The sequence below is a fragment of the Notolepis coatsorum genome (assembly GCF_963971535.1).
Source record: "Notolepis coatsorum genome assembly, chromosome: 10".
Lineage (NCBI taxonomy): Eukaryota > Metazoa > Chordata > Actinopteri > Aulopiformes > Paralepididae > Notolepis > Notolepis coatsorum.
In genome coordinates this window covers 71,778,564-71,805,002 of record NC_140174.1, presented here as the reverse complement: position 1 = coordinate 71,805,002, position 26,439 = coordinate 71,778,564, and the positions used below count along the sequence as shown (strand labels likewise).

The window sequence follows — 26,439 nt, the reverse complement described above, 5'->3', positions numbered from 1 at the left end:
TGTTTTATTCAGAAGTTAACACAAATAAATAATATTACCAGTACAGTACAGTATCTAGCACACTCTCAGGAGCAAAACAGAAAGAAGCATTTCAAACTTGAACTATGTGACATGGCTTGAATCAACTGCTCCAGTGGAGTTGCTCAGTGGCCAATGGTGTCAACTGTGGTTGTACTGGGCAGCTCCCAGGTGTGAATGGAACTGTGTGAATGTGAAGCAGGGCGTTCCTGAAAAAGAGCATCTGTGCTCAGCGAACCTACCCTGGGTAAATAAAGGTAAAAAAAGAAAAAAAAGAAAAAAAATTGTATTAATGCGCTAATTATATTATCGCGCGATACGCAGCACGTTAACGCCGTTAACGGCCCAGGTCTAAATAAAACGTTCAAAACTATGTTCAACTTGTGTTTTGTTTCTTACTATAAGATTGTATTTCGCACTGTATTAAGCCATACCGACGTCAGGTGAGCTTGCTAGCCATTAGATGGATAACGTGATATTAACGTTAGATCTAACCAACCACAATTTGATTCTAAATGTATTACATACCTCACTTTGTTAGTCTCTCACGAAAGTCTTTCTCAGGTCTGCATCCCCTTAACAATTGTGTGTATTGAGCCGTACTGTATTGTACCCATTCTGCAATCTGTTAACCGTTTTCAATCAATGTCAGACGTCCTCTCTATAAAAAAAAACGATTGAATTGCTCAGAATTTAAAATTATGTCCCCAATAGGACATAATAATATTAATATTATTCCCCAGTAGGGCTAATTTAGATGGCCCAGAAAGCAAGATTGCAAAATTGGCTGTTAAAGCATATGACATTGAGGAGAATAGCCCAATTCCAGCTGTGCTAGCTAATAAAGGCTACCACAGAGAATGCTATATGCAATTTGCTAATATACATAACATAGCCCGCAGGACGGCAAAGTTGACAAACACCACAAAAGGTTTGTACCAAAATGCTATTTATTTTAAACATATGATACATGATTAATGTATTTTTTTACTGGACTGGCCCTGTAATTTGCCCTTCAGGTGAAAACTAGCAATATGGGTGTAAGAAAATGTGTATTAATCCTGTAACATGAGTCAAGGTCAGATCTAGCCTGGAATAGAGAACAGAATGTTGATTTTTTGATGTTCAAGTTTCTTTATTAGTTGTCATACAGAAGTACAGAATACTTTTATATAAAATGCTTCTTTCTGTTTTGCTCCAGAGATTGTGCTAGATAAAAATAGATAAGTATAAAATAGAAGTCAAGTACGTAGACAAGTGTTCAATATATACATACAATGTACAATGCAGAGTAGAAAAGTAACTGAGTTACAATACAATATACAGTACAATGCAGAAATGGGATGAGGTACAATTTAGGTACAATTTACAGTAAGGTGTAATGAGGTATGCCAATTTGCCAATAAATATAAAGTGTGTTTATGTGTTCTAAAGTGGGTGCTGCAGTGAGTTGTTTGTTTAAAGTGAGTGTGTGCGTGTGGATGTGTGTGCTGTGAGTGCATTTGATGGTTGTTACATAGTGTTATTGTCATTTGTATGTGTGTAATGTGTAACTAGTACAGTGGAGGGGTGTCCAGTCCAGGGCCCAGAGAGTAGAGAGCTGTGTGAGTCGTCCCCGGACAGCTTATGTGAGAGGATGACCATCCTTGTTCAAAAGTTGAGCTCTTGCAGATTAGCCTGGCCCCACTTCTATCCAGAACAATATATATATATAAGAGGACTGCACATTGTTTATTCACTGTGCTGTTTACCATGGCCTCTCATTCAATCATGATATTCATTGTTTTGGGAAATACAGGTCCTGCAGTTGCCACTCTGATAATGGTTCTTGATATAGAGCAGGGCCAGTCACCTCAAGAGCTCAATCTTTGAGCTTGCATGATTACTATAGAACCCTCAGGTTAGGGTTAGATTAGGCCTAGAATATATCTGGCGTGTGGTCCAGGGTTGAGCATCTGGGGAAACAGAAAAACAATCAATACATTTTGGAACATTGTTACAATACAATACACACAATTGTTAATGGGATGCAGACCAGAGAAAGTCTTTCATCTTGTTTACATCAGGGTCCCCCATTTTCAATTCATCATAACATATTACATACATGACATACAGATAGACAGTAAACAACAGCACAGGGACCATCCAATATCAAACTATTGTTAAGGGGATGCAGACCAGAGAAAGACGTTTGTCTTGTTTACATCAGGGCCCCCCATTTGTAATTCATAGTGACAACAGCATCTAAAACAATATATTTATATGTATATTTATATATTGGAAGAGTATATTTATGAGACAGTATATTTTGTACATATGTAACTTGGGTTACTTGGGTAACTTGGGTTATTAGTATTGGGTTAGAGTTGTTTGATTTACACTAACGTAATGTTAGATTGCTATCTGAGAAAGTTAAAATGCTAACGTAACGTTAGTCTATGTGAGCTGGCTACAACATTTTCCAATGTGTAATCATTACATTACATTTACATTTAGTCATTTAGCTGACGCTTTTATCCAAAGCGACTTACAAGTTCTGTACGACAAGCCATCAGGAAGGGCACAACTCTATCAGCTGAGCAACAATGTTCATCAAAGTGTTGAGTGCTACAGTGTAGGTTAGTTTATTAGGACAAGTGCATGACAGTACGGTTAGTTAGGGTTAGATTTTTTTTTTTTTTTTTTTTTTTTTTTTTAATTCAGATAATGGTTGAAGAAGTGCGTCTTTAGTCGACGGCGAAAGATTGGACGTGATTCGGCTGTCCTAACTGGGGTGGGTAGTTCATTCCACCATTGTGGGGCAAGGACTGAGAATAGGCGACTTCTCTTTGATGACCCTCCCGGAGCTTGGATAGGAGTAGGTCTGAGGCGGCCAGAAGATGCAGAGCGTAGGGGTCTTGAGGGTGTGTAGTTAGAGACCATTGACCGGAGGTAGGCGGGAGCGGTTCCCTTTGCCGCACGGTATGCTAGGTCGAGGGCCTTGAAGCGGATTCGTGCAGCAATGGGGAGCCAGTGCAGGTCCCTAAGAAGTGGGGTGACATGGGCCGACTTCGGTAGGTTTGAGATCAGGCGGGCCGCTGCGTTCTGAATGAGTTGAAGAGGCTTAGTGGCAGTGGCCGGGAGGCCAGCGAGCAGTGCATTGCAGTAGTCGAGGCGGGAGATGACTGTTGATTGGACGAGGAGTTGGGTGGCTTCTTTTGTCAGGAAGGGGCGTATCCTTCTGACGTTGCTCAGGAGGAATCGGCAGGTTCTGGTCGTCGCTGCGATGTGAGCAGAGAAGTTCAACTGGTCGTCGAGGACAACACCAAGGTTCTTGGCGGTCGGGGACGCAGTCACAGCTGCATTCTCGACTGTGATTGAAAGGTCGGTTAGGGGGGAGGATTTGGCCGGCAGGTGGAGCAATTCTGTTTTGCTTAGGTTCAGTTTGAGGTGGTTGGACGTCATCCAGGCTGAGATGTCGGACAGACAGGCCGAGATCCGCACAGAGACGTGGATATCTGAGGGAGGGAAGGAGAGGAAGAGTTGAGTATCGTCGGCATAACAATGGTAGGAGAAGCCATGAGACGTGATAATGTTACCCAGTGATTTAGTGTAGAGGGAGAAGAGAAGGGGTCCTAAAACCGAGCCCTGGGGGACACCCGTCCGCAGGGGGCGGGTGGCCGACAGGGTCCCTCTCCATGACACTTGGTAGGAGCGGTCATTGAGGTATGATGACAGCCATGTCAGCGCAGAGCCAGCCACTCCCATTCCTGCGAGGGCCGCAAGGAGGATCTGGTGGTTGACTGTGTCGAAGGCTGCAGATAGATCTAGGAGAATCAGGACAGAGGAGAGGCCTTTCGCTTTTGCTAAGTGAAGTGCCTCTGTGACCGCAATGAGGGCTGTCTCTGTGGAGTGACCAGTCCTGAAGCCTGACTGATTAGGGTCTAGGAGGTCATTCTGTAAGAGATAAGTAGTAAGTTGGTTGGATACAGCACGTTCAAGTGTTTTAGAAAGGAAGGAGAGAAGAGAGACAGGACGGTAGTTGCCTATGACAGTAGGGTTCAGGGTTGGTTTTTTTATGAGCGGCGTGACTCTGGCTTGTTTTAGGGAGGTGGGGACCACCCCCGAGTTGAGTGAGGAGTTGATGGTTGCAGTTAGGAATGGGAGGATGTCTGGTGCTATGGTCTGGAGGAGTGGGGAGGGTAGCTGGTCCAGCTGGCAAGTAGTCGGACGGTTTGACGTTACCAGTGTCAGGGTCTCTGCTTCTGTAATGGGAGAGAAAGATGACAGAGTGAAGGATGAGGTTCTCGATTCAGCATTTGGAATGGGTGGGGGTTGGGAGAAGGAGCTGCGGATGTTCTCCACTTTTTCCTCAAAGAAGATCGCAAAGTCTTCGGCAGAGAAAGATGAGGGAGGGGGGGGTGGGGGGGGAGTGAGGAGGGAGGACATGGTAGCATGCAGTTTGCGAAGATTCTTGGCAGAGGCCTCGATCCTATGGTGGAAGAAAGAAGCTTTGGCATTAGTGATGGTTTTGGAGAATGTTAACAAGAGGTTGTGATATGTGTCGATGTCAGCAGTGAGGCGTGACTTTCTATACTTCCTTTCAGCTGCTCTCAGGACCTGTCTTTGTTCTCTCACTGGATCTGTCAGCCATGGACTGGGTGGGGAACGGCGGGCAGGTTTCTCAACGAGGGGACAGAGCTTGTCGAAGGAGGTTGCAAGGGCTGAAAGGAGGGTGGAGGTTGCCATCTCTGTGGAGAGAGCAGAGAAGGTGTCACTCAAAGGTAGAGCGGATAGTATGTCAGAGGAGAGGGTGGAGGGGGATAGGGAGGGCAGGTTGCGTCTGAGTGAGACTGTTTGAGTTGGGGTGAAGACCTTTCGGTTAAGCATGAGAGTTAGTGAGAAGGATATGAAGGAATGGTCAGATACATGTAGGGGAGTTACCGTGGTGTTAATGATGCTGGAGTTACGGGAAAATGAATCGAAGTCAAAACGGACTGCATATAAACTGCTGATGACTCATAACTTCCTATCACGTTTGAATAATGCTGTAAAGTTAAGTAGAAATGCATTTCAATAGTAATGTATATGAATTGAGAGCTTACCGATGCAGAGCTAAATCCACTGTTGACAACAGACGAGTCGCAATATTTACTTCCTAGTTCCGGAGCTTGAGGAATATCATTGGGAGAAATCAAGTCACCTGACGTTGTAACGCGTTTTGATTGGTTCCGCAGCAACACCCCTTTTCACAAACGTAGGTAGTTTTTATCTTATCAACACATTAATTTTCATAAAGATATGACCCAAAAACCGTTGCCAACAAACGGAAATGTGTTATTATAGTATATTATGTAGTTCATATTACAATAACATATACTCTCTAAAACCAGATCAATCATTTCACTAACGGAAGCCTCTAGCAACCTTCGGCCCACCGTCTACTAGTATTAGTCTAGTATAGCCACTGTAGCACTTATTTTTCAGCAAAGAACGTGCAATAAACAAAACGGATACATTCACTGTGTGTTCTGCCTCTCATTTGTTGATGAAACAAAACTAACATCAACACAATTGAACACCAAAAGCGGAGTTTAGTCTAATCGGCGCTGATTTTGTTAGCTTACATGCTAACGTGAATGGAATATGCCAGTATAATAGTATAGCATTGTGGCAAACGCTAAGCTAACGGCTAACGCTAGTTAGCTTAGCCTGTTCAGCAGCTAACATTATCCCATCGCTCGTGGCAATTATATTGCATGTCATTGATCTACTGGTCGACCACGGCCGACTGGTTGGGCACCACTGGTCTAATAGAAATAAATGCATTCGAACAAGAAACCAATGTATAGACATAGCATGGCAAACAAAATTGCCAGGCCTAATGCGAGCCAGGGAAGTGCTGTGCGTTGTAACGTGGCTTCATGTTTTCATCCACTGAGCTGTGAGGCTCCACATGCTTGTTTTTGGTTGAGGTCTGAACTCTCAAATTGCCCATAAATATCGTTTTTGTGGGTATTGTCCAGTTGTTGCTGTGTGGTTTTATCTGCCCAAAATTCAAGCAAGCATGAAAAGCATTACAGTAACGACGTTGTGTGTGTCACGCCCCCCGCTCCCACTGGCCCGCACCCGAGACCACCTATTTCAAGCGTCCCAGGTTCAGCGGGGGATAGTACGAATCAGCGCCAAAAGGGGTGTGTCCGTCTGAGTGAGAACATTCCCCCCCATCCCCGGGGGAGCTGATTCGACCCCGAATGTTGAGTGAGAAAGGCCCCTCATAGCAAATATGAGAGCTCTGTAGCGATTTTGTATTGGTTTGTCATGAAAAACCAATTACATAATCCAACATATGTGTAAAGAAACAACATATTCCAGTTAACGGTATATTTTTTTAATGATTCGTTAGCGTATACGGCGTATATTTTTTTAATAGTTTATGCATTCGCAAATATGAGAGCTCTGTCAACAACATATTCCAGTTAACGGTATATATATATATATATATATATTTTTTTGATATTTTTGCACAAATCTTACAAATATTCAAGAGACATCTTTCAACAGCATAATATGCAAAGTCCAAGATTTCTTTTTTTCTTTTTCGTATTGACATATAAAACATACAAAAGACTTATACAGACATACCAAAAACAGACATGGAAATTAAAAAAGTACTTACAAAAAAAACATTACTATATGTGCATATATAACCAAGATGCATATACGTTAATGCATATACATACATAATACAATATAAAGTATAGGTACCATCAGGTCAGATCCCATTTTTCACCTTCATCATTGATAATACTGAAACCCCACCTTAATCATTCGTCCCCAGACCGTTCAGTCAGGTGTAGAAAACTGTCCCATACCTCAGCAAAGATATCCTCTCTCCTTGCGACTCTATATGTTACCCTTTCATATGATGCTGTCCGGAACATTAGTTCCATCCATTCTTTAAAAGTAATATCAATGGGTGATTTCCAATGTCGTAAGGCAATTCTACACCCTGATATCATGGCCATTCTATACCACATTCCCTGGTATTTAGGCAGTTTAATCTCTTTCGGTACTATACCCAAAACACATGCCATTGGGGAGTTATTCACCTTTACATTCAAAACTTTACTCAGGAATATCACAATTTGATCCCACATTTTCCGGACTTTCTCACATTCGTATAACATATGTAGTAAAGTGCCTGTCTCCTTCTCACATCTCCAGCAGATGTCACTGTCCCTTAACTTTAGTCTGGCCAGTTTACTAGGCGTCCAATAGCTTCTGTTTAAAACTTTGTAAAAGATAAGTTGTGATTGTGCCTCCAGCGAGAATTTACCACATTTGGATACCAGCTTCTCCCATATTTCCTCAGTAATATCCTCACGTACATCATTCTCCCAGCTCAACCTCAGACCCGCCAACGTGGGTGCATTGTGTTCCCTTATAACATCATAGAATCTTGACGCACCGCCTTTCCTACGCCATCCTTTATAAAATATTTCTTGAATTGCAGTTATCGGGCCACATTTTGGCCCTCCCATTGATGACGATATACAATGTCTAATCTGTAGGAATTTATAGAAGTTTTTATTATCTATACCAAAGTCCTCTCTAATATCCTCAAAAGGTAATACCCCATCTTCCCCGGCTATATCACCTAGTACATGTATCCCCCTTTTAATCCAGTCGTCCCATATGACTGATTTCTTACCAATCTTTAGTTTTTTATTATACCATATAGAGGCTCTTGTAGTCGGATATGGGCTATCACCAGTCAGCCTGTGCGATTGATTCCAAGTTTCCCTGGCAAATGCCATTAGAGGGTTCTTAAAAGGTATAGGTCTGTCTGATTGTGTCAGGAAGGATTCCAGAGATGAGGGATATACCATTTCCTCCTCTATCTTGACCCAAGCAGGTGCCTCCTCAGTCGAGTGATTCAATTTGGAGAGCTGGGAGAGCGAGAACGCATAGTGATACTGTCATGTACAGAGGTCTAACGACCATACAAGATATTAACTGGGCAGGTGGTACATGAGCAGAAACAACCCCCTCAGTAGAAAAATGCTTTTCAAAACAGTCCCGGGTAGGCAGATAGTAAACAAAGACGTTTTGCAAATGGTAAATTATGTTTATTGTAATGTGGGGCTTCCAACCCACGGCCTTTTCCCAAAGGGAAGAGGGATGTTGTCAGTGGGGATTTCAACCCACAACACACACAAAGGGAAAAGGTATGGGAGGACAAACAAGACATACATATAAGACAATGCAAACAAACACTTAGTAGTCACGATACTACCTTGGGCCCATCCCAGGCTACCACAGCTGTGGAGTCTAACCCACACTCCATGCGATAAGATGGCACCGTGCCACACAGTGTTGTGCTTAGGCCATAGATAGCCGAGACAGCAGCCTCCCCACTCTACCATAAGGCAAGTGACTCCAGCAACGAGACTCCCGTGTGTGTGTTCTGTCAGCTACTTGTGCACCCGCCCCTCTTGATGTGATTGCCATCAGCTGTCCTTCATTAGGCAATCAGCACCCTTCAGTATAGGGACGGGCAGCACCTGACAGGAAGAGAAGAAGAGATATCATTAGCTCTCATGTTCACACACACACACACACATACAAACGATACTAATCTAATGTTCACATGGTCTTCCAAATACAGTAATAATGATAATGACCAACCCACGTACGTCACAGATACCAGTCTAGCTTAGGCAGGGATAAGCTGCCATTTTCCTTTGCTGCATACATTTTGGCCCGACCAAATAGTGGCCTTTTGCCCCCCCACAAATATACATTAATGACTTTGTCATACTGTTTGAGTAACTGAGTCGGGAGAGTCAGCGGCAGCATATATAGGATAAAATTTAATTTGGGAGCCAATATCATTTTTACTAAGTTTATCTTCCCAAGGAGGGACATATTCATCTTGGCCCAATTCTGGGTCAGAGCACTAACGTGTTCGATTATAGGGGCAATATTGGCTTGTACTATCTCTTTCAGACCTGGGATCAGCTTTATTCCTAGGTATATCAACCCTGACAGCATCCACCTGTACTGCCATCCCCTCCTAATAGCAGGGGGACAGCACTTAGAGAGAGGCATTGCTTCTGACTTGCTCCAGTTGATTGTGTATCCAGACATTTCGGAGAAGGACTCGATAACAGTTCCAATGACCCCAGCTGCTGTTTGGGGATTGCTGGATACCAATAAGATATCATCCGCATATAAAAATAGTTTATGTTCCACCTGTCCCGCTATTACCCCTTTGATGTCTTGATTAGTCCTTAGTGCGATAGCAAGTGGTTCGAGGAAAAGCGCGAACATTTGGGGAGAAAGCGGAGAACCTTGCCTCGTCCCCCATCCTAGATTAAAGGACGAGGATACGATCCCGTTAGTCAAGACAGAGGCCATCGGATTTGTGTACAACAGCTTTACCCATCCAGTAAACGATGGTCCGAATCCGAAGCGCTCTAGCGTGTGAAATAAGAATGCAAATTCCACCTTATCAAAGGCCTTTTCGGCGTCCAATGAGAAGGCCACTGTAGGCTCTACATCATTCCTAACCTTCCACATTATGTGTAGGAGTCTGCGAATATTATCAGCTGAGTTTCTCCCCTTCACAAAGCCCACTTGGTCTGAGTGTACCAAACTTGGTAGTACATCTTCTATTCTATTCGCTAGTATTTTTGCCAATACTTTTTCTTCCAAATTGCTCAGGGATATAGGCCTATAGTTCCCACAGTATTGAGGGTCTTTGCCCTTTTTCTGTAGTAACGTAATAGTGGCCGATCTCAAGCTAGTGGGCAAGCTCCCTTTTAACAGTGAATCTTGATATACTTTCAATAGTCTTGGAGAGATTATATCACTGAATTGTTTGTAGAAATCGGGAGTAAACCCATCGTCTCCTGATGCTTTACCTAATTTAAGGCTGTTGATTGCCGCGTGTACTTCCTCTATCGAGACCTCCCCCTCCATTGACTTTACTTGTTGTTTCGATAACGACGGTAATTCAATCTTGTTGAAGAACGCGTCCATTTTTACCTGGTCCACCGCCGCCTGTGGGGTATATAAATCCTGGTAAAAGCACCTGAAAACATTATTAATTTCCTTTTTGTCTGTAATAATTTTGTCATCCTTATTACGAATTGAGGATATAATATTTTGATTTTGCATTTGTTTAATGCTAGTATTTTACCCGCTCTCTCCCCTTGTTCATAATATCTTTGGTTGGTCCTAAATAAAGCATATTCACCCTTTTTTTGGTATATGTTGTTCAATTCATATTTGGATTTGTTCAGATTTCTCCACGTTTCTGGGTCTGGTCTCTGACTGTGCTGTTTCGAGAGTGCTTTAATTTCTTCGTCCAATGCTGTCATTTTTTGTTTCTCTGCTCTTTTTAGTATTGCACTGTATTGTATGAGTCGTCCTCTCATGTATGCTTTACATGTGTCCCACATTATGCCACTATCATCTATTGACCCTTCATTAAGTTCCCAGAATTCCTTAAATATAGTTCTAATGTATGCACATGACACTTCATCATTCAACATTAGGTTATTGAATCGCCATCTCAGAGACCGTTGCCCCTCCTCTATGGATGTGATTACCAAATCAACTGGAGCATGATCAGATATTACAATGTTCCCTATCCTACTATCTGCTACTTGTTCTACCAGTGCGCTAGAGATCAGGAAATAGTCTATTCTAAAGTATGAGGCATGTGGGTGAGAGTAAAACGTGTAGTCTCTTTCCTGTGGGTTCAGAACCCTCCAAATATCCACTAGACCCAATTCCTCTACCAGTACACCGACCGCAAGTCTCCCTGCGTTGTCAGCGGTCCTGGGTTGAGATGATTTGTCCAGCAAGGTGTTTCCAACCAGGTTGAAGTCCCCCCCTATGATTACGTTGCTATTCCCTATCTTCCTAATCACCTCACATACTTCATGAAAAAAGTCTGAGGACGACACGTTGGGCGCATATATATTAGCTAATGTAGTCCTCTGTCCCTCCAAATCAGCATCCAATATAACCCATCTCCCCTCATCATGCGAGAAACTATTGTGTACCTTAACGTCTATGTTTTTTCTAACCAATATTGCCACCCCCCTTTTCCTAGAAGAGAACATACTAAAGAATATTTGTCCCACCCAATCCCTCTTAAGCTTGGCCGACTCTTCCTCATTCAGGTGTGATTCTTGAATTAGTGCAATATCCGTCTTTTTTTGTTTCAAGATCGTCATAACTTTTTTTTTCTTAATGGGATGATGACATCCGTCTATATTCCACCATACTATTTTAATCAGCCCCATATTCCTTGTAATGTATCTCCCCTGTGCAATCCAGCACGTAGTGCTTCTATGTTTGGGGCGCCATATCCCATATTTCCATATCTAGGACCTGAGACTGTGATGATATACAACAGCATAGCATATGATGAAATAAAAAGGAACATATAAAAACATAAATACACCCCCCCCCCCCCCCCACATTTACCCAAGCTACGTTCGATAGGACCCCAGATAGAACAATTGTACCGAGGGTGAGATCGATACTCACCCGTGCACCTTGGTCCTCCTCGTCTAACAGAGGAGTGCATTTGGCACAAGGCAGGTTGCCCAAAATTGTGTCCCTACTATTTTGTATACCCTGATGTAACGTATGGCTCACACTGTAGTCTATATACAGTGTGATCAATTCAACTGAACTTGTCAAAATGGTGACGTTTTTTCTCTCTTCCAACAATTAACATTTGTATATCCCCTAGATATATATTGGTACATTGTAACGTCTATGTCATAGCCATAATGGACTGTGGTTCATTTCGTCATCCCTTTTTTTTTTTTATCTATCCAGGATATTTCCCCTCCCACGCTTTTAGCATATTCTCCTATTCAGTGCCCTCTATTTTCACTTCAAGTTTTTTTTTTTTTTTTTTTATATATACAAATTGGCACTTTGCAATGTTTGATGCCCCTGCGACTTATCTGTATCCACGTGCTTCTTGATCGTTATCTTAATTGTCCACCTCCGACTGTCCCTGTCTGAATCCCTGGAGTTTCTCCCGGTACCCGTGATGTTCATTGCCCTGCTGTGCGGGGTGTTCATTCTCCGTCGCCTGTATGCCGCCTCCCGGTCCCCGTTTTCTTCCCACTGTCTGCCAGGTAGACAGCCGCAGTATCTCCTCTCGATCTGGGTCGGCAGTAGGGTTCACCACGGTGATCTTGCCATATCCGCCGTCGCCTCCGCTGCGTTCTGGTACAGGCGGGTGCCATCTCCGTAAAATACCCTCATTTTCGCAGGATACGGTGTCTGGAACTTGAGATTCTTCTCCTTCATTATTCTCTTGGCTTCGGCATATTCTCCTCGCTTCTTCATTATTTCAGTGGGGAAATCATGGTCGACATAGAAGCGTTCATTGTCACATGAGACGTTTTTCTTCTGCCACGTCCGGCGTATTATCTCTTCCTTCATTTTGTAGCTCCCAAACTTAACCACGATTGACCGTGGCTTCAGCTGCGGGTTGTTAGGCCTTGGGGCTAACGCCCGGTGTGCTCGTTCGATACGAAGGTCCATGTCATGAGGCAGGCAGAGTGCGTCCTTAAACAGGCCGTCTAGAAATCCATGCATGTCTTTTCCCTCTTTCTCCTCTGGGATACCATATACCCGTAGGTTCTCCCTCTTCGTTCTGCCCTCCTGGTCGAGCAGTTTAGCCTCCATGTCTGCCTGCCTCTGTATTAGCTTCTTGATTAAAACCGTCGCCGCATCAAGCACATTTTCATTTTCTCCGATTCTCCCCTCCGCCTCACCGAGTCTGTCGTTCATTTTGTTCATATCATTTTTTATTTCCCGAAATTGACGCTCATTATCTCTTCTGAATTCTTTGAGCTCCTTGTAGATGTTCAACAGCGTGGCCTCTCGTTCAGAGTCATCGTCGCCATCTTTTCCTCCTGTTGTATCGCCATTCCGTCGTCTTTTTCAGTTGTAATCGTGTTCGCCCTACGTCTTGTGATAGCCCCTTCTTTCATCCCTATTAAATATATACCCTGGTGTTGTTAATAAATGTTTTCCGGGGCTATATCATTTTGCTGTTGGGGAGCTCGTGAGTTAGGCTGCCATGTTCTTCCGCGGTCAAACCGGAAGTCTAACGGTATATTTTTTTTAATAGTTTATGATTCATTAGCGTATACGGCGTAGTCAATACTTCCATTTCATTGAGGAAGCTGGGAGCGCGGCGCAGCAGGAGCGCGGCGCTTGAAGCTGGCGAGCGCGGCGCGGCAGGAAGGGGGCGTGCTAGCGGAGGTCACATGGGCGTCGTGGCCAATCGGAGGAACCCGGAAACCGAGCGCCGTTGTAGAAAGTATAGACGCGATGGGGACACCGTATAGCTGCGAGTGCCGTCCTTCGGATGAGACACTAAACCGAGGTCCTGACTGAATCTCGGTCGTTTAAGAACCCAGGATGCCTATCGCAAAGAGTTCGCAAAGGGGGTTCCCCGACGTTCCTGGCCAAATTCCCAATCAGGTCTCTGATATCAAGGCCACCTAATCATCCCTTCCCCTTAATTGGCTGATATCAATCCCTGTCCCCTGAGCCGTTCAGCCATTGTATAGTGTGATGTGTGCTTGGTGCCAGTGTATGGCAGCCATTGAGCCTGCGTAGCCCAGGGTTGAGTGCTACCAGTGGTGGTGAAGGAGGCAATTTCCACCCTACATTGTGGGGAGTGCTTTGAGTGTCTAGAAAAGCACTATATAAATGTAATGAATTATTATTATTATATTATGTTGGCTGGGCACCTTGAGTGCAATAATCAATCAGTATAGGGCATATACACAGAGCTGTTTTGTGTGCTCTGTGCATTAAACTAATTGTTTGTGTGCTCTATGCATTTACACGTCAGTGTCGTGTGTCACAATTGGTTCATTTTATTCCATTTTGGATAATTTTGAATATATATATTTATCCCACCAGTTTGTGCCCATCCTAGAGGACAGTGCTGACACGTTCATAAACCCCATGTACATGGTAAGTACACGCATGTCAACACCAAGCTTGTAGTAAATGTCATGTAACAATGGGTAAATATACTGCATCAGATAGTTCATAGAATTTCACTGATATTTGAAGAGCTAGATTTTGTCCCGGTATTTCAAAGCAATCCAGGATAGGATCAGCCTGATCCAGATTCAGACTTTTCAAGATTACTAGATGCTGAATATCAGTGCTTTAATCCTACCGATCTCCATCTAGTGGATATGAAAAAAAAGGAAGACAAGGAGTGGACCACATTGCAGAGACATCTATAATGTCTAATTATATTGTTAAATACATAAAGGACATAAAATCACAATGGAATTGTAATTAAAGGGGAACTATTTTACTATTTCTTTCACTATTTGGGCACTTTTACACAATTCCTATGAGTCTATGGAACACCTCTGTAATATAATTTTTTCTTTTATTCATTGTTTTGTATTTCTAATCAAGTCCTCAAAAACATTTTTCTACCTCAAGATCTCGAGCCGTTTTGAGCCTGGGCTCCAGCCACTGTGTGCAGCTCATCATGTACCTCGCCATTATCATGCAGCGGTGTCTCTCTGACATCACAAATCATCACATTTTCAGATGACTCAGTTCAGTGAGGGTGAATATTGTGAGAGGAGAATTGGAAGAATGCGCCAATATGAGAATTAGAGACATAGATCATATTAATATAAGTTCACATAGCTAGGAAACAATGCTAAACACTCAAAAAGGCCATTTATAAGATAGTTCCCCTTTAAAGAAATACTCCCACTAGGGTAACAACAAAAAAACATTCATTCAAAGGCAGCTGATCATCCAGGCGTGCTTTGAGGGGCTGAATTCTTTTTGTGTATTTGTGTATTATTTCAGTTAACAAACGTTGCCATCTTATTTATATTGAAACGTATTTTTAAATAAATTGTATAGTACATTTTGCTCTGGTAATCCACTGGAAATCCACCCCTCTGGTGTCGTCGGTTTGAACTACCCGTTTTGAAGATTTTATCCAGATTAAAGCTTGGATTTGATTTCCTGATCGGATATCAAAGTGATCCTAATCCTGTTTTTTGGTTTTGAACTACCCAAAATCCAAATCTGATCCAATCAGATAGGGATTAAAAGTTTTGAACTCCTGGGCCCTGGGGATAGAAGCTCCTTCCGAGTCTCTTTGTGCTTGCCATTTACTGTACTGCTATCGTTATGAGAACATTTTCACCTGTAATGTTAGTGATTTCTGCGGTTCGACTTGAATGAAAGACTTTTGTGATCCGAATGTAGCCATTTTCATGATCCGAGAGCTCACAAAAGCCACTCAAAATCAATTATATATTCAACTTATAATTCATATCATTCAAGTGTATAGTTTAAGAAATGCATAGGTGTTGATGCTGCCATTAGAACCTCATGTACCCCTGTGGGCCTTTGGATCAATAAAGAACCTTCTCTCCTGTGTCTCACTCTCAACCTTCCTACAGTCTCAATAAAGAACCGTCTCTCCTGTGTCTCCCTCTCAGCCTTCCTACGGTCTCAATAAAGAACCTTCTCTCCTGTGTCTCCCTCTCAACCTTCCTATGGTCTCACTCTCAATAAAGAACCTTCTCTCCTGTGTCTCCCTCTCAACCTTCCTACAGTCTCAATAAAGAACCTTCTCTCCTGTGTCTCCCTCTCAATCTTCCTACAGTCTCAATAAAGAACCTTCTCTCCTGTGTCTCCCTCTCAACCTTCCTACGGTTTCAATAAAGAACCTTCTCTCCTGTATCTCCCTCTCAACCTTCCTACTGTCTCAATAAAGAACCTTCTCTCCTGTGTTACCCCTACTCTGTCTCCCTCTCAGCCTTCCTACTGTCTCAATAAAGAGACTGTATACAATAAATAAGAAATACAAGGGAGATTCCCCTGTAAATTCTATTTTTCACCCTACTTCGTATTACATTTCCTAACAGCCCTGTGATATAATAGATCCTCTCTGCCATTGTCATTCACTGGAGTGATTTCTTTCAACAGGATCCCACACCTCTTCCAACAGATACTACTGACCTGATCTGATCCAACTACACCGACAACTGGACTGAATCACCATCTACCTCGACTCGAGGATATAATGCTACTGTAATATGACAATGTAACTCAACAGGTTGAGCACAGCACCAGGAATACCAGGGTTATGTGGGTTTAATTGTGTTAAGTATACTTTCGATGAAAAGTATCTACCAAAATAGCATTGTCAACCATCAGTGCCAGAACTTCCATTTGAAAACATATTTTTCATTCCGTCTCCATTCTATTGCAAGTGCAACCAATTCTGATGAATACCGGGCCGCTGCTCAATACAGTTGTGGCCATTTTGTATAAAATTGTGTGGTTGTTGAATGTAGCAGAATTTGGAGTAGCGTCAATATGTATTCGAGGACACGACGTGCCTCTCAAAAGACTAGCTTGATGTTTTATTTTACTGAACATACAATTTCTCTGCCAAATACTTGTTTTGTTTATGAAAAAAACGAAAAAAAAAAAAAACATTTATGATTGAATAGCCTGTTTAATTGCACTGATCAAAAAACTTGTAAATTATATTTGTATAATAAGCTACATTTGTATATCTGTATATACATTATGATTGTCTGAATAAAACCACATAATATAGGCCCTTTTAATATCTTCATCTTGTGCATCATCTGATCAATAAAAGTGTTATTATTTGACTGTAAATTAATTATTTATTTAAATTAAATGGAAAGGAATGATGTTCTGGGTATCTATGTCTGAATCGCCAACAGCAAAAACAGTTAGTAGTAATAGCAAGTAGTAAAAAACCACCCCGATATGGAACACTTCATTTGATTAAACAAAGAGCCCCCCTCTCTCTCTCGCTCTCCTTCATGTGAAGGTGAACACGCGCATCATCACATAGAAGTGCGTCAGTAGGACAGTGATGCTCACGCTGGTCATCAACAAACAACACTGGCTCAGATCCTTGTATCTAGTGGTGTGTTGGTCGTGACCCACCGAGCTGGATCCTATCTAGTGGTGTGTTGGTCGTGACCCACCGAGCTGGATCCTATCTAGTGATGTGTTGGTCGTGACCCACCGAGCTGGATCCTATCTAGTGGTGTGTTGGCAGGGGTGCGTTGCTCATGGGACGGGGTTGCACGCAGAGCAACCGGCTCTGTGAGCAGAAGCATGCACATGTGCACGCGCGTGCACACAGGAATGCACTGCACTCGACTGATGCACCAACTCGCCAAGTACCCACCTGGCTACTTTGCATAACAATAGCGCAGGTCGTCAGGTGTGTTCAAATACGTTCTCAGATACATTCACACAAAACTTGTGAATGAAATGTGTTACATTCTATTCCTAGAGGCAATTAGGCATTGTCTTTAGTCTGTGCGCACGCGAGGGAACATTTACGCGCATGCACATGGCGTCATTAAAACACAGTGCAACCAGCATTGAAATCACCAACGCACCCCTGTGTTGAGCACAGCACCAGGAATACCAGGGTTATGTGGGTTTAATTGTGTTAAGTATACTTTCGATGAAAAGTATCTACCAAAATAGCATTGTCAACCATCAGTGCCAGAACTTCCATTTGAAAACATATTTTTCATTCCGTCTCCATTCTATTGCAAGTGCAACCAATTCTGATGAATACCGGGCCGCTGCTCAATACAGTTGTGGCCATTTTGTATAAAATTGTGTGGTTGTTGAATGTAGCAGAATTTGGAGTAGCGTCAATATGTATTCGAGGACACGACGTGCCTCTCAAAAGACTAGCTTGATGTTTTATTTTACTGAACATACAATTTCTCTGCCAAATACTTGTTTTGTTTATGAAAAAAACGAAAAAAAAAAAAAAACATTTATGATTGAATAGCCTGTTTAATTGCACTGATCAAAAAACTTGTAAATTATATTTGTATAATAAGCTACATTTGTATATCTGTATATACATTATGATTGTCTGAATAAAACCACATAATATAGGCCCTTTTAATATCTTCATCTTGTGCATCATCTGATCAATAAAAGTGTTATTATTTGACTGTAAATTAATTATTTATTTAAATTAAATGGAAAGGAATGATGTTCTGGGTATCTATGTCTGAATCGCCAACAGCAAAAACAGTTAGTAGTAATAGCAAGTAGTAAAAAACCACCCCGATATGGAACACTTCATTTGATTAAACAAAGAGCCCCCCTCTCTCTCTCGCTCTCCTTCATGTGAAGGTGAACACGCGCATCATCACATAGAAGTGCGTCAGTAGGACAGTGATGCTCACGCTGGTCATCAACAAACAACACTGGCTCAGATCCTTGTATCTAGTGGTGTGTTGGTCGTGACCCACCGAGCTGGATCCTATCTAGTGGTGTGTTGGTCGTGACCCACCGAGCTGGATCCTATCTAGTGATGTGTTGGTCGTGACCCACCGAGCTGGATCCTATCTAGTGGTGTGTTGGCAGGGGTGCGTTGCTCATGGGACGGGGTTGCACGCAGAGCAACCGGCTCTGTGAGCAGAAGCATGCACATGTGCACGCGCGTGCACACAGGAATGCACTGCACTCGACTGATGCACCAACTCGCCAAGTACCCACCTGGCTACTTTGCATAACAATAGCGCAGGTCGTCAGGTGTGTTCAAATACGTTCTCAGATACATTCACACAAAACTTGTGAATGAAATGTGTTACATTCTATTCCTAGAGGCAATTAGGCATTGTCTTTAGTCTGTGCGCACGCGAGGGAACATTTACGCGCATGCACATGGCGTCATTAAAACACAGTGCAACCAGCATTGAAATCACCAACGCACCCCTGTGTGTTGGTCGTGACCCACCGAGCTGGATCCTTGTATCTAATTCAAGATTTTCAAGAGATTTATTCATCACATACAGTACATACACAAGACATATAGTGAAATGAAGGTGGCCATGCCCGCTTTGATTGTGCAAAAAATACAAATAATAATAGAATTAAATAGAATAGATAATAAAATAGACATGATAAAAAGTACTAAGATAAAATACAATACAATGCTAAGCTTATGAATTAAAAGGTAATGAGTCCTATATACACTACTATACAATATACAGTTATACTATATCTAACTATGCTATACTAGCTATACTATACAAAAACATAGTTATGTTTTTTTTTCTTCTTTTCTTTAAAGTGACCTTTTCTTTTGTGTTTAAAGTTACCTGTAGTGGTGTGGTCAGGGACGTCTGGGAGAAATACGAGGCCCTGTGCACATTTTTAAACACGAGCCCCCCCCCCCCCCCCTAAAGGTAAAAAACAAGAAACATTATATAATAATTTTTTTATTTTTTATACAGTCAACATATTCTTAAATAATAGCGCTGCCCGAGGCTGGGCATGATACAGTCAACTGTCAATTATAGAGAAAGAGAGAGAGAGAGAGAGAGAGAGAGAGAGAGAGAGAGAGAGAGAGAGAGAGAGAGAGAGAGAGAGAGAGAGAGAGAGAGAGAGAGAGAGAGAGAGAGAGAGAGAGAGAGAGAGAGAGAGAGAGAGTGAGAGAGAGGCTTACAAAGAGCCCCTTTTGTCAACTCATAATGAAACTGGCTGACATCTCACACTCTGACATCACAAACCCTAGCCAGCCTCAGAAGATTAGACCTAACCTATAACCTAACCTATAACCTAATTATAACCAAAGAAAAAGATAAATACATTACGTATTGGAATCAACTCACACAATCACAACACAAATTAGAAACATATTTGGCCCTAAACAGACAGTATACTGTGGCAGACTACCTCAGCACAGTAACTGATAAGAATCTAAGAAAGAATCTGACAAGGTACAGACTGAGTGACCATGGTTTGGCGATAGAGAAGGGCAGACACAGACAGACCTGGCTGCCCAGAGAGGAGAGGTTGTGCTGTCTTTGTGATGAGGGAGCCATAGAGACAGAACTACACTTCCTAACACAATGTGAAAATTACAGAAATATTAGGGAGGAATTCTTTCCAAAAATTGAAATAATTTCCCCAGAATTCCAAAGTATGACAGAAGTGCAGAAATTGCCATTCCTCCTGGGGGAACAGAAAGAATGTGCAGTTTTAGCTGCAAAATATGTCAATTCATGTCACAAGAAAAGGGACAACCAGTAGGACACATATACTGTATATACATGTACCATGTTTTACTCACTGCACCATCTCCTTTATTTCTTTTGATCTTATATTGTTTGCTGTTTATGTCATAATTGTGCTTTGGCAACATTTGTGAAATTTCATGCCAATAAAGATTTTTGAATTGAATTGAGAGAGAAATGCTTCTAGAGAGAGAGAGAGAGAGAGACGGGTGGGTGTAGCGAGAGAGAGAGAGAGACGGGTGGGTGTAGCGAGAGAGAGGCGGGTGGGTGTAGCGAGAGAGAGACCACAGCGGGTGGGTGTAGCGAGAGAGAGACCACGGCGGTTGGGTGTAGCGAGAGAGAGACCACAGCGGGTGGGTGTAGCGAGAGAGAGAGAGAGAGGCAGGTGGGTGGGTGTAGCGAGAGAGAGAGACCACGGTGGGTGGGTGTAGCGAGAAAGAGAGGCGGGTGGGTGTAGCGAAAGAGAGACCACGGCGGGTGGGTGTAGCGAGAGAGAGAGAGAGACCACGGCGGGTGGGTGTAGCGAGAGAGAGACCACGGTGGGTGGGTGTAGCGAGAGAGAGAGAGGTGGGTGGGTGTAGCGAGAGAGAGACCACGGCGGGTGGGTGTAGCAAGAGAGAGAGAGAGAGACCATGGCGGGTGGGTGTAGCGAGAGAGAGACCACAGCGGGAACAGAATAGATTGCTTAAAAAACTCACCCTAACGCAGATTCAATGGCAAAGTTGGAAGGAGACGACGTCGACGCATTTTCATACCGTGAAGATGAAAAAGTTAGCTAGCGTTAGCTAGCGCTAGTTAGCCTTTAGCTATGCTACAGCTGGCTAGCCCGACTGATTACTGAACCACATGTTTGCACTCGCTAACGTAGCTAACGCTAGTTAGCCTTTAGCTAAGCTCATGGCTAGCCCGACTGAACCACACGTTAGCACTTAGATAACGTAGCGAAAGCTAACTAGCTGTCCCTGCCTTTAGCTAAGCCGACATGGCTAGCCTGACTGAACTTTCTAACATGCAACAACTTTCATCTTCAGTCCATCTGCCGAACGACCGTCCTCTTCGTCTTGGCTGGCATAACCTCCAATGCTGCACTCGCGAAATAGTCAGACGCTACCTTACCTGTAACCCCTCCCCTCATTGAAACCAATTCTGCTGCAGAGCCTCAGAGCTGCCTCCAATAGTGTATCTGCAGAGCCGCAGAGCCAGGAACAAGTCAGACACATTCTACAAACGTGTCTAATGTGAAATATATAAGCATATAAGCAAAACTAGATTTTAGGTCTGTGATGAAAAAGGGCCTCGCGGGAAGGGGGGCCTCGCAAAAAAATAAAAAATAAAAGAAAATGTAAAATAATTATATAAAAATTATATAAAAATAAAAAATAATATTTTTTTTTTTTTTTTTTTTTTGCAAGGGCCCCTTCCCGCGAGGCCCTGTGCGACCGCACTGCTCGCACACCCCCTGAGGCGGCCCTGGGTGTGGTGGTCATGACCCACCGAGCTGGACCCTTGTATCTAGTGGGTGTGGTGGTCGTGACCCACCGAGCTGGATCCTTGTATCTAGTGGTGTGGTGGTCGTGACCCACCAAGCTGGATCCTTGTATCTAGTGGTGTGGTGGTCGTGACCCACCGAACTGGATCCTTGTATCTAGTAGTGTGGTGGTCGTGACCCACCAAGCTGGATCCTTGTATCTAGTGGGTGTGGTGGTCGTGACCCACCAAGCTGGATCCTTGTATCTAGTGGTGTGGTGGTCGTGACCCACTGAGCTGGATCCTTGTATCTAGTGGTGTGGTGGTCGTGACCCACCGAGCTGGATCCTTGTATCTAGTGGTGTGGTGGTCGTGACCCACCAAGCTGGATCCTTGTATCTAGTGGTGTGGTGGTCGTGACCCACCGAGCTGGATCCTTGTATCTAGTAGTGTGGTGGTCGTGACCCACTGAGCTGGATCCTTGTATCTAGTGGTGTGTTGGTCGTGACCCACCAAGCTGGATCCTTGTATCTAGTGGTGTGTTGGTCGTGACCCACTGAGCTGGATCCTTGTATCTAGTGGTGTGTTGGTCGTGAGCTGGATCCTTGTATCTAGTGGTGTGTTGGTCGTACTCATGACCCACCGAGCTGGATCCTTGTATCTAGTGGTGTGTTGGTCGTACTCATGACCCACCGAGCTGGATCCTTGTATCTAGTGGTGTGTTGGTCGTACTCATGACCCACCGAGCTGGATCCTTGTATCTAGTGGTGTGTTGGTCATACTCATGACCCACCGAGCTGGATCCTTGTATCTAGTGGTGTGTTGGTCGTGAGCTGGATCCTTGTATCTAGTGGTGTGTTGGTCGTACTCATGACCCACCGAGCTGGATCCTTGTATCTAGTGGTGTGTTGGTCGTACTCATGACCCACCGAGCTGGATCCTTGTATCTAGTGGTGTGTTGGTCGTGAGCTGGATCCTTGTATCTAGTGGTGTGTTGGTCGTGAGCTGGATCCTTGTATCTAGTGGTGTGTTGGTCGTGAGCTGGATCCTTGTATCTAGTGGCAGTGATGTACCTGAACGCGTTCAATGAACGATCATTCATGAACGCGTTCGTATTTTGGGCGAACGTGAACTGAACGTACTGTATATCCGCTAAATGAACGTAATTGAGAACGCGTTCATTCTCAGCGCTGTATAACGGCGTTCAAAAGTGCGTTCATTTTCAGCACTCTATTATAACAGCGTTCAAAGATGTGCCAGATTTCATATGCATTTCAGCCGAAAACCCTGTTAAAACACACCGTAAACAGACTTCAAAATTATGCGGAAAACCACCCGATCTGGCAACGCGCCTGTCACCCCCTGGCTACGTTATCAGATTCCTCCTCACAACAACAGTGGAACAGCGGAATCGGCGAGCAGAAGCCGAGAGCTGCAGCAGTAGTCAGACTCCCTCTACGACGTCGGCGTATGAGCATTTAAAAGAGTTTAACGTTAAAGTCAGTACTGACTCAGACGGAAAAAATCTAACGTTTGTCTGTAAACTGTCCACCCGGTTTGAAGAAGCAAGTCCGTACATCGACGTCGACAGCAAACCTTAAACGGCACATTGAGAATATGCAAACGTCCTGTTTTAGTTTTCATAATAAAGACAATTCAAGCGAAGTTTTTCCTCATGTTTTTGAAAATATACTGTAGAGATGAAAGCTGCAGCTGCTACTAGTGTGGCAGCAAAGCGTTATGGAAATGCCAGTATTCCGATTGCTGTCTGTGGTTCAATAATTTTTACAAATAATAGCTTGCAGCAACGTATTGAAAAAAGAACTAACAAAATTAGCCGTTCAATATCTCCTTTATGTTCGAAATGTCAAACAGATCTGGGTACCTACTATCACTACTTTTGTCCCAATGTGTGTTTTTGTAATGTAAGTAACTTAAAAAAAATAAACTATAAACGATAAATTAGTTCGTTTTTGAAACCATGAACTTTAGTTAAAGATTTTTAATTATGAACTATGAACTGAACTAGTTCATTTAAAAAATTGTGAACTGTGAACTGAACTAGTTCATGTAGAAAGTGAACTTTCCCAACACTGTCTGTGTTGGTTGTGAGCTGGATCCTTGTATCTAGTAGTGTGTTGGTCGTGAGCCACCGAGCTGGATGAACATGCCTCGTCATCCATTAGCCTGGATCCATGCCCACAACTGCACTTGTCTATAATAAAAATAGACAAAATGTCTATAATAATTCTATGATTCATAGGCGGCTGGGTGGCGCAGCGGTCTAAGCTCTCATCACCAACGCAAGAGACACCGGTATCGAATCCGGCTGTCAGCGTTGCCTCCAGCTTGGCCGGCCATCATACTGGCTCAATTGGCAGAGTCAGCGGGAGGGAAGCCGGTGGGTAATCTGGTCGTTGTAAACAGCGACTCCTACAGGTCGGTCAGGGCGCCTGCACAGCAAAGAAGGGATATGGTGAAGGTAGTGTGACCTCCCACGTGTTACACTTCACCAATGAGAGTCCGCGCTGGCAGGTGAAAAGAGGCTGCTGGCTGTCTCCTATGTGACGGAGGAAGCATCTGATAGACTTTAGGACTCCCTAGACCGACCAGTGGGGGGCACATGCAAGCAATGACCAGGAAGGGGAGGGGGGAATTGGCATAACGACTAAATTGGGATGGGAGAAAATCAGAGAAAAACAGGAGGAGAAAAAGTGGACCCAAAAAAAATTCTATGATTCACACTTGAATTGAATCATACAATTATGAAATTTGGGGGGGAAAGGGGGGGTGCAGAAGTGGGCAATTCAGGGAGGTGGATCAAAGCTAGTCACCCAGGCAGCCACGCCTTAGCTACTGCTAGCATCACAGGGATAAGACAAATGACACAGCTTTTCTCCTCTCTCCATCCTATCCTATCTTCTCTTCTCCTCCTCTCTGCTTTGCTCTGCCCTCTGTAAACTTCTTTCTTTTTCTCATATCTTTTCTCCTCTTTTCATTCTCTGCTCCCTTCTCTCCTCCCCTCCTCTTTTCCCCACCGCTCATCTACTCTCCCATTTCCTCTCCTCCTCTCCTCACCTCTCCACTCATTACTCCTCCTCTTGCGTCCTCCCATTAATGTCTGACCACATCAAGGCTCTCCTCTCGTGGCTCTTCCAACAACTAGGGCACAGAGAGAGAGAGAGAGCGCAGTGGAGCGATAGAGGGACGAGATGGACAGATCAGGGAAGAGGGGCTGAGGGGAGGGTGTAAACATGACAGCATGGTGAAAGAGGAGGGGGGATGGGAGGATGAAGAGGAGAGTGGGATCTGAAAGAAGAATCTGTCATGTCATGAACTGGGCAAAATTATTTACATCACAATAAACATGGATTTATTTTTCTATTCTATCGATATCACAATATATGCTTAATGGGTGCAAAGTGACACCCTCCCTTATAGATGGCAGGCCGAGTGTGTCTAAAGTGAACTTGATTGATCTATGTTGGGAGACTACACAATTCTTTGTGTGTGATATCTAGTTATTATGTTGAGTCAAAATACGTTTGTTGGCCAGCTGTCTGGTGGTCATCTGTTTTCGTAATCTTACATTTAAATTAAATGTTTGCTCATGCATATCTTTGGACACCTCTAGCTGATAAACCAATCAGGATACAGAAACGGGAATTAGGGACCCCAAAATTGTCAACAACGGAGAATGGATCTGACTGGAACGCTAGCTGGATTATACATTGCAACATGAGACAGTAAATACTATTGTAATAAAACGTTCAAAACTATGTTCAATTTGTGTATTGTTTTGTTACTATAAGATTGTATATCGCACTGTATTAAGCCATACCGACGTCACAGATGAGCTTTAGATGGTTAACGTTAGATCTATCCGACCTAAATACTATTTCTCAGGTCTGCATCCCCTTAACAATTGTGTGTATTGAGCCGTACTGTATTGTACCCATTCTGCAATCTGTTAACCGTTTTCAATCAATGTCAGACGTCCTCTCTATAAAAAAAACGATTGAATTGCTCAGAATTTAAAATTATGTCCCCAATAGGACATAATAATATTAATATTATTCCCCAGTAGGGCTAATTTAGATGGCCCAGAAAGCAAGATTGCACAATTGGCTGTTAAAGCATATGACATTGAGGAGAATAGCCCAATTCCAGCTGTGCCAGCTAATAAAGGCTATACCACAGAGAATGCTATATGCAATTTGCTAATATACGTAACATAGCGCGCAGGAAGGCAAAGTTGACAAACACCACAAAAGGTTTGTACCAAAATGCAATTTATTTTAAACATATGATACATGATTAATGTATTTTTTTACTGGACTGGCCCTGTAATTTGCCCTTCAGGTGAAAACTAGCAATATGGGTGTAAGAAAATGTGTATTCATCCTGTAACATGAGTCAAGGTCAGATCTAGCCTGGAATAGAGAACAGAATGTTGATTTTTTGATGTTCAAGTTTCTTTATTAGGCCCCGTTTAGACGGAAACGCTAGCAGGTGAATCCGCAAAAATATTTTTACGGATGTGCCTTTCGTTTATACGGAAACAGCGTTTTTACGGGGTGAAACCGCAAAAAAGTGAGACTACCTTCCAGGGTGGAATTCCTAGAAACGCAAAAGCTTTGCGCTCTCGTCTAAACTGTAAAACCGTATAAATCTGTTAAAACGATGACGAAAGGGTTGTCACGGCTCTGGTCGCGCGTACTGCTTACGTCACAGGTAGCAGGTATGCGCCAGTAGCCGAGACGTAAACAAAGCAAGTATGTCTGACTATTATCAACGGAGATCACCTGAAGGCTACATTGGC

General features: G+C 43.3%; 1 protein-coding gene across 1 annotated transcript in view; it reads left to right on the top strand.

The window, feature by feature from the left end:
* The window catches only part of lrp2b (low density lipoprotein receptor-related protein 2b), a gene marked incomplete at its 5' end in the record, with an annotated part of 304,974 nt that extends 288,263 nt beyond the window's left edge, over window positions 1-16,711 (top strand). The window contains 2 exons of the mRNA XM_084323212.1: window positions 13,978-14,031; window positions 16,036-16,711. Of these exons, the coding sequence (XP_084179338.1) occupies window positions 13,978-14,031; window positions 16,036-16,077 (96 nt within the window). The 3' untranslated portion in view covers window positions 16,078-16,711. The remainder of the gene's footprint in view (window positions 1-13,977; window positions 14,032-16,035) is intronic.
* Window positions 16,712-26,439: the final 9,728 nt, after the last annotated feature.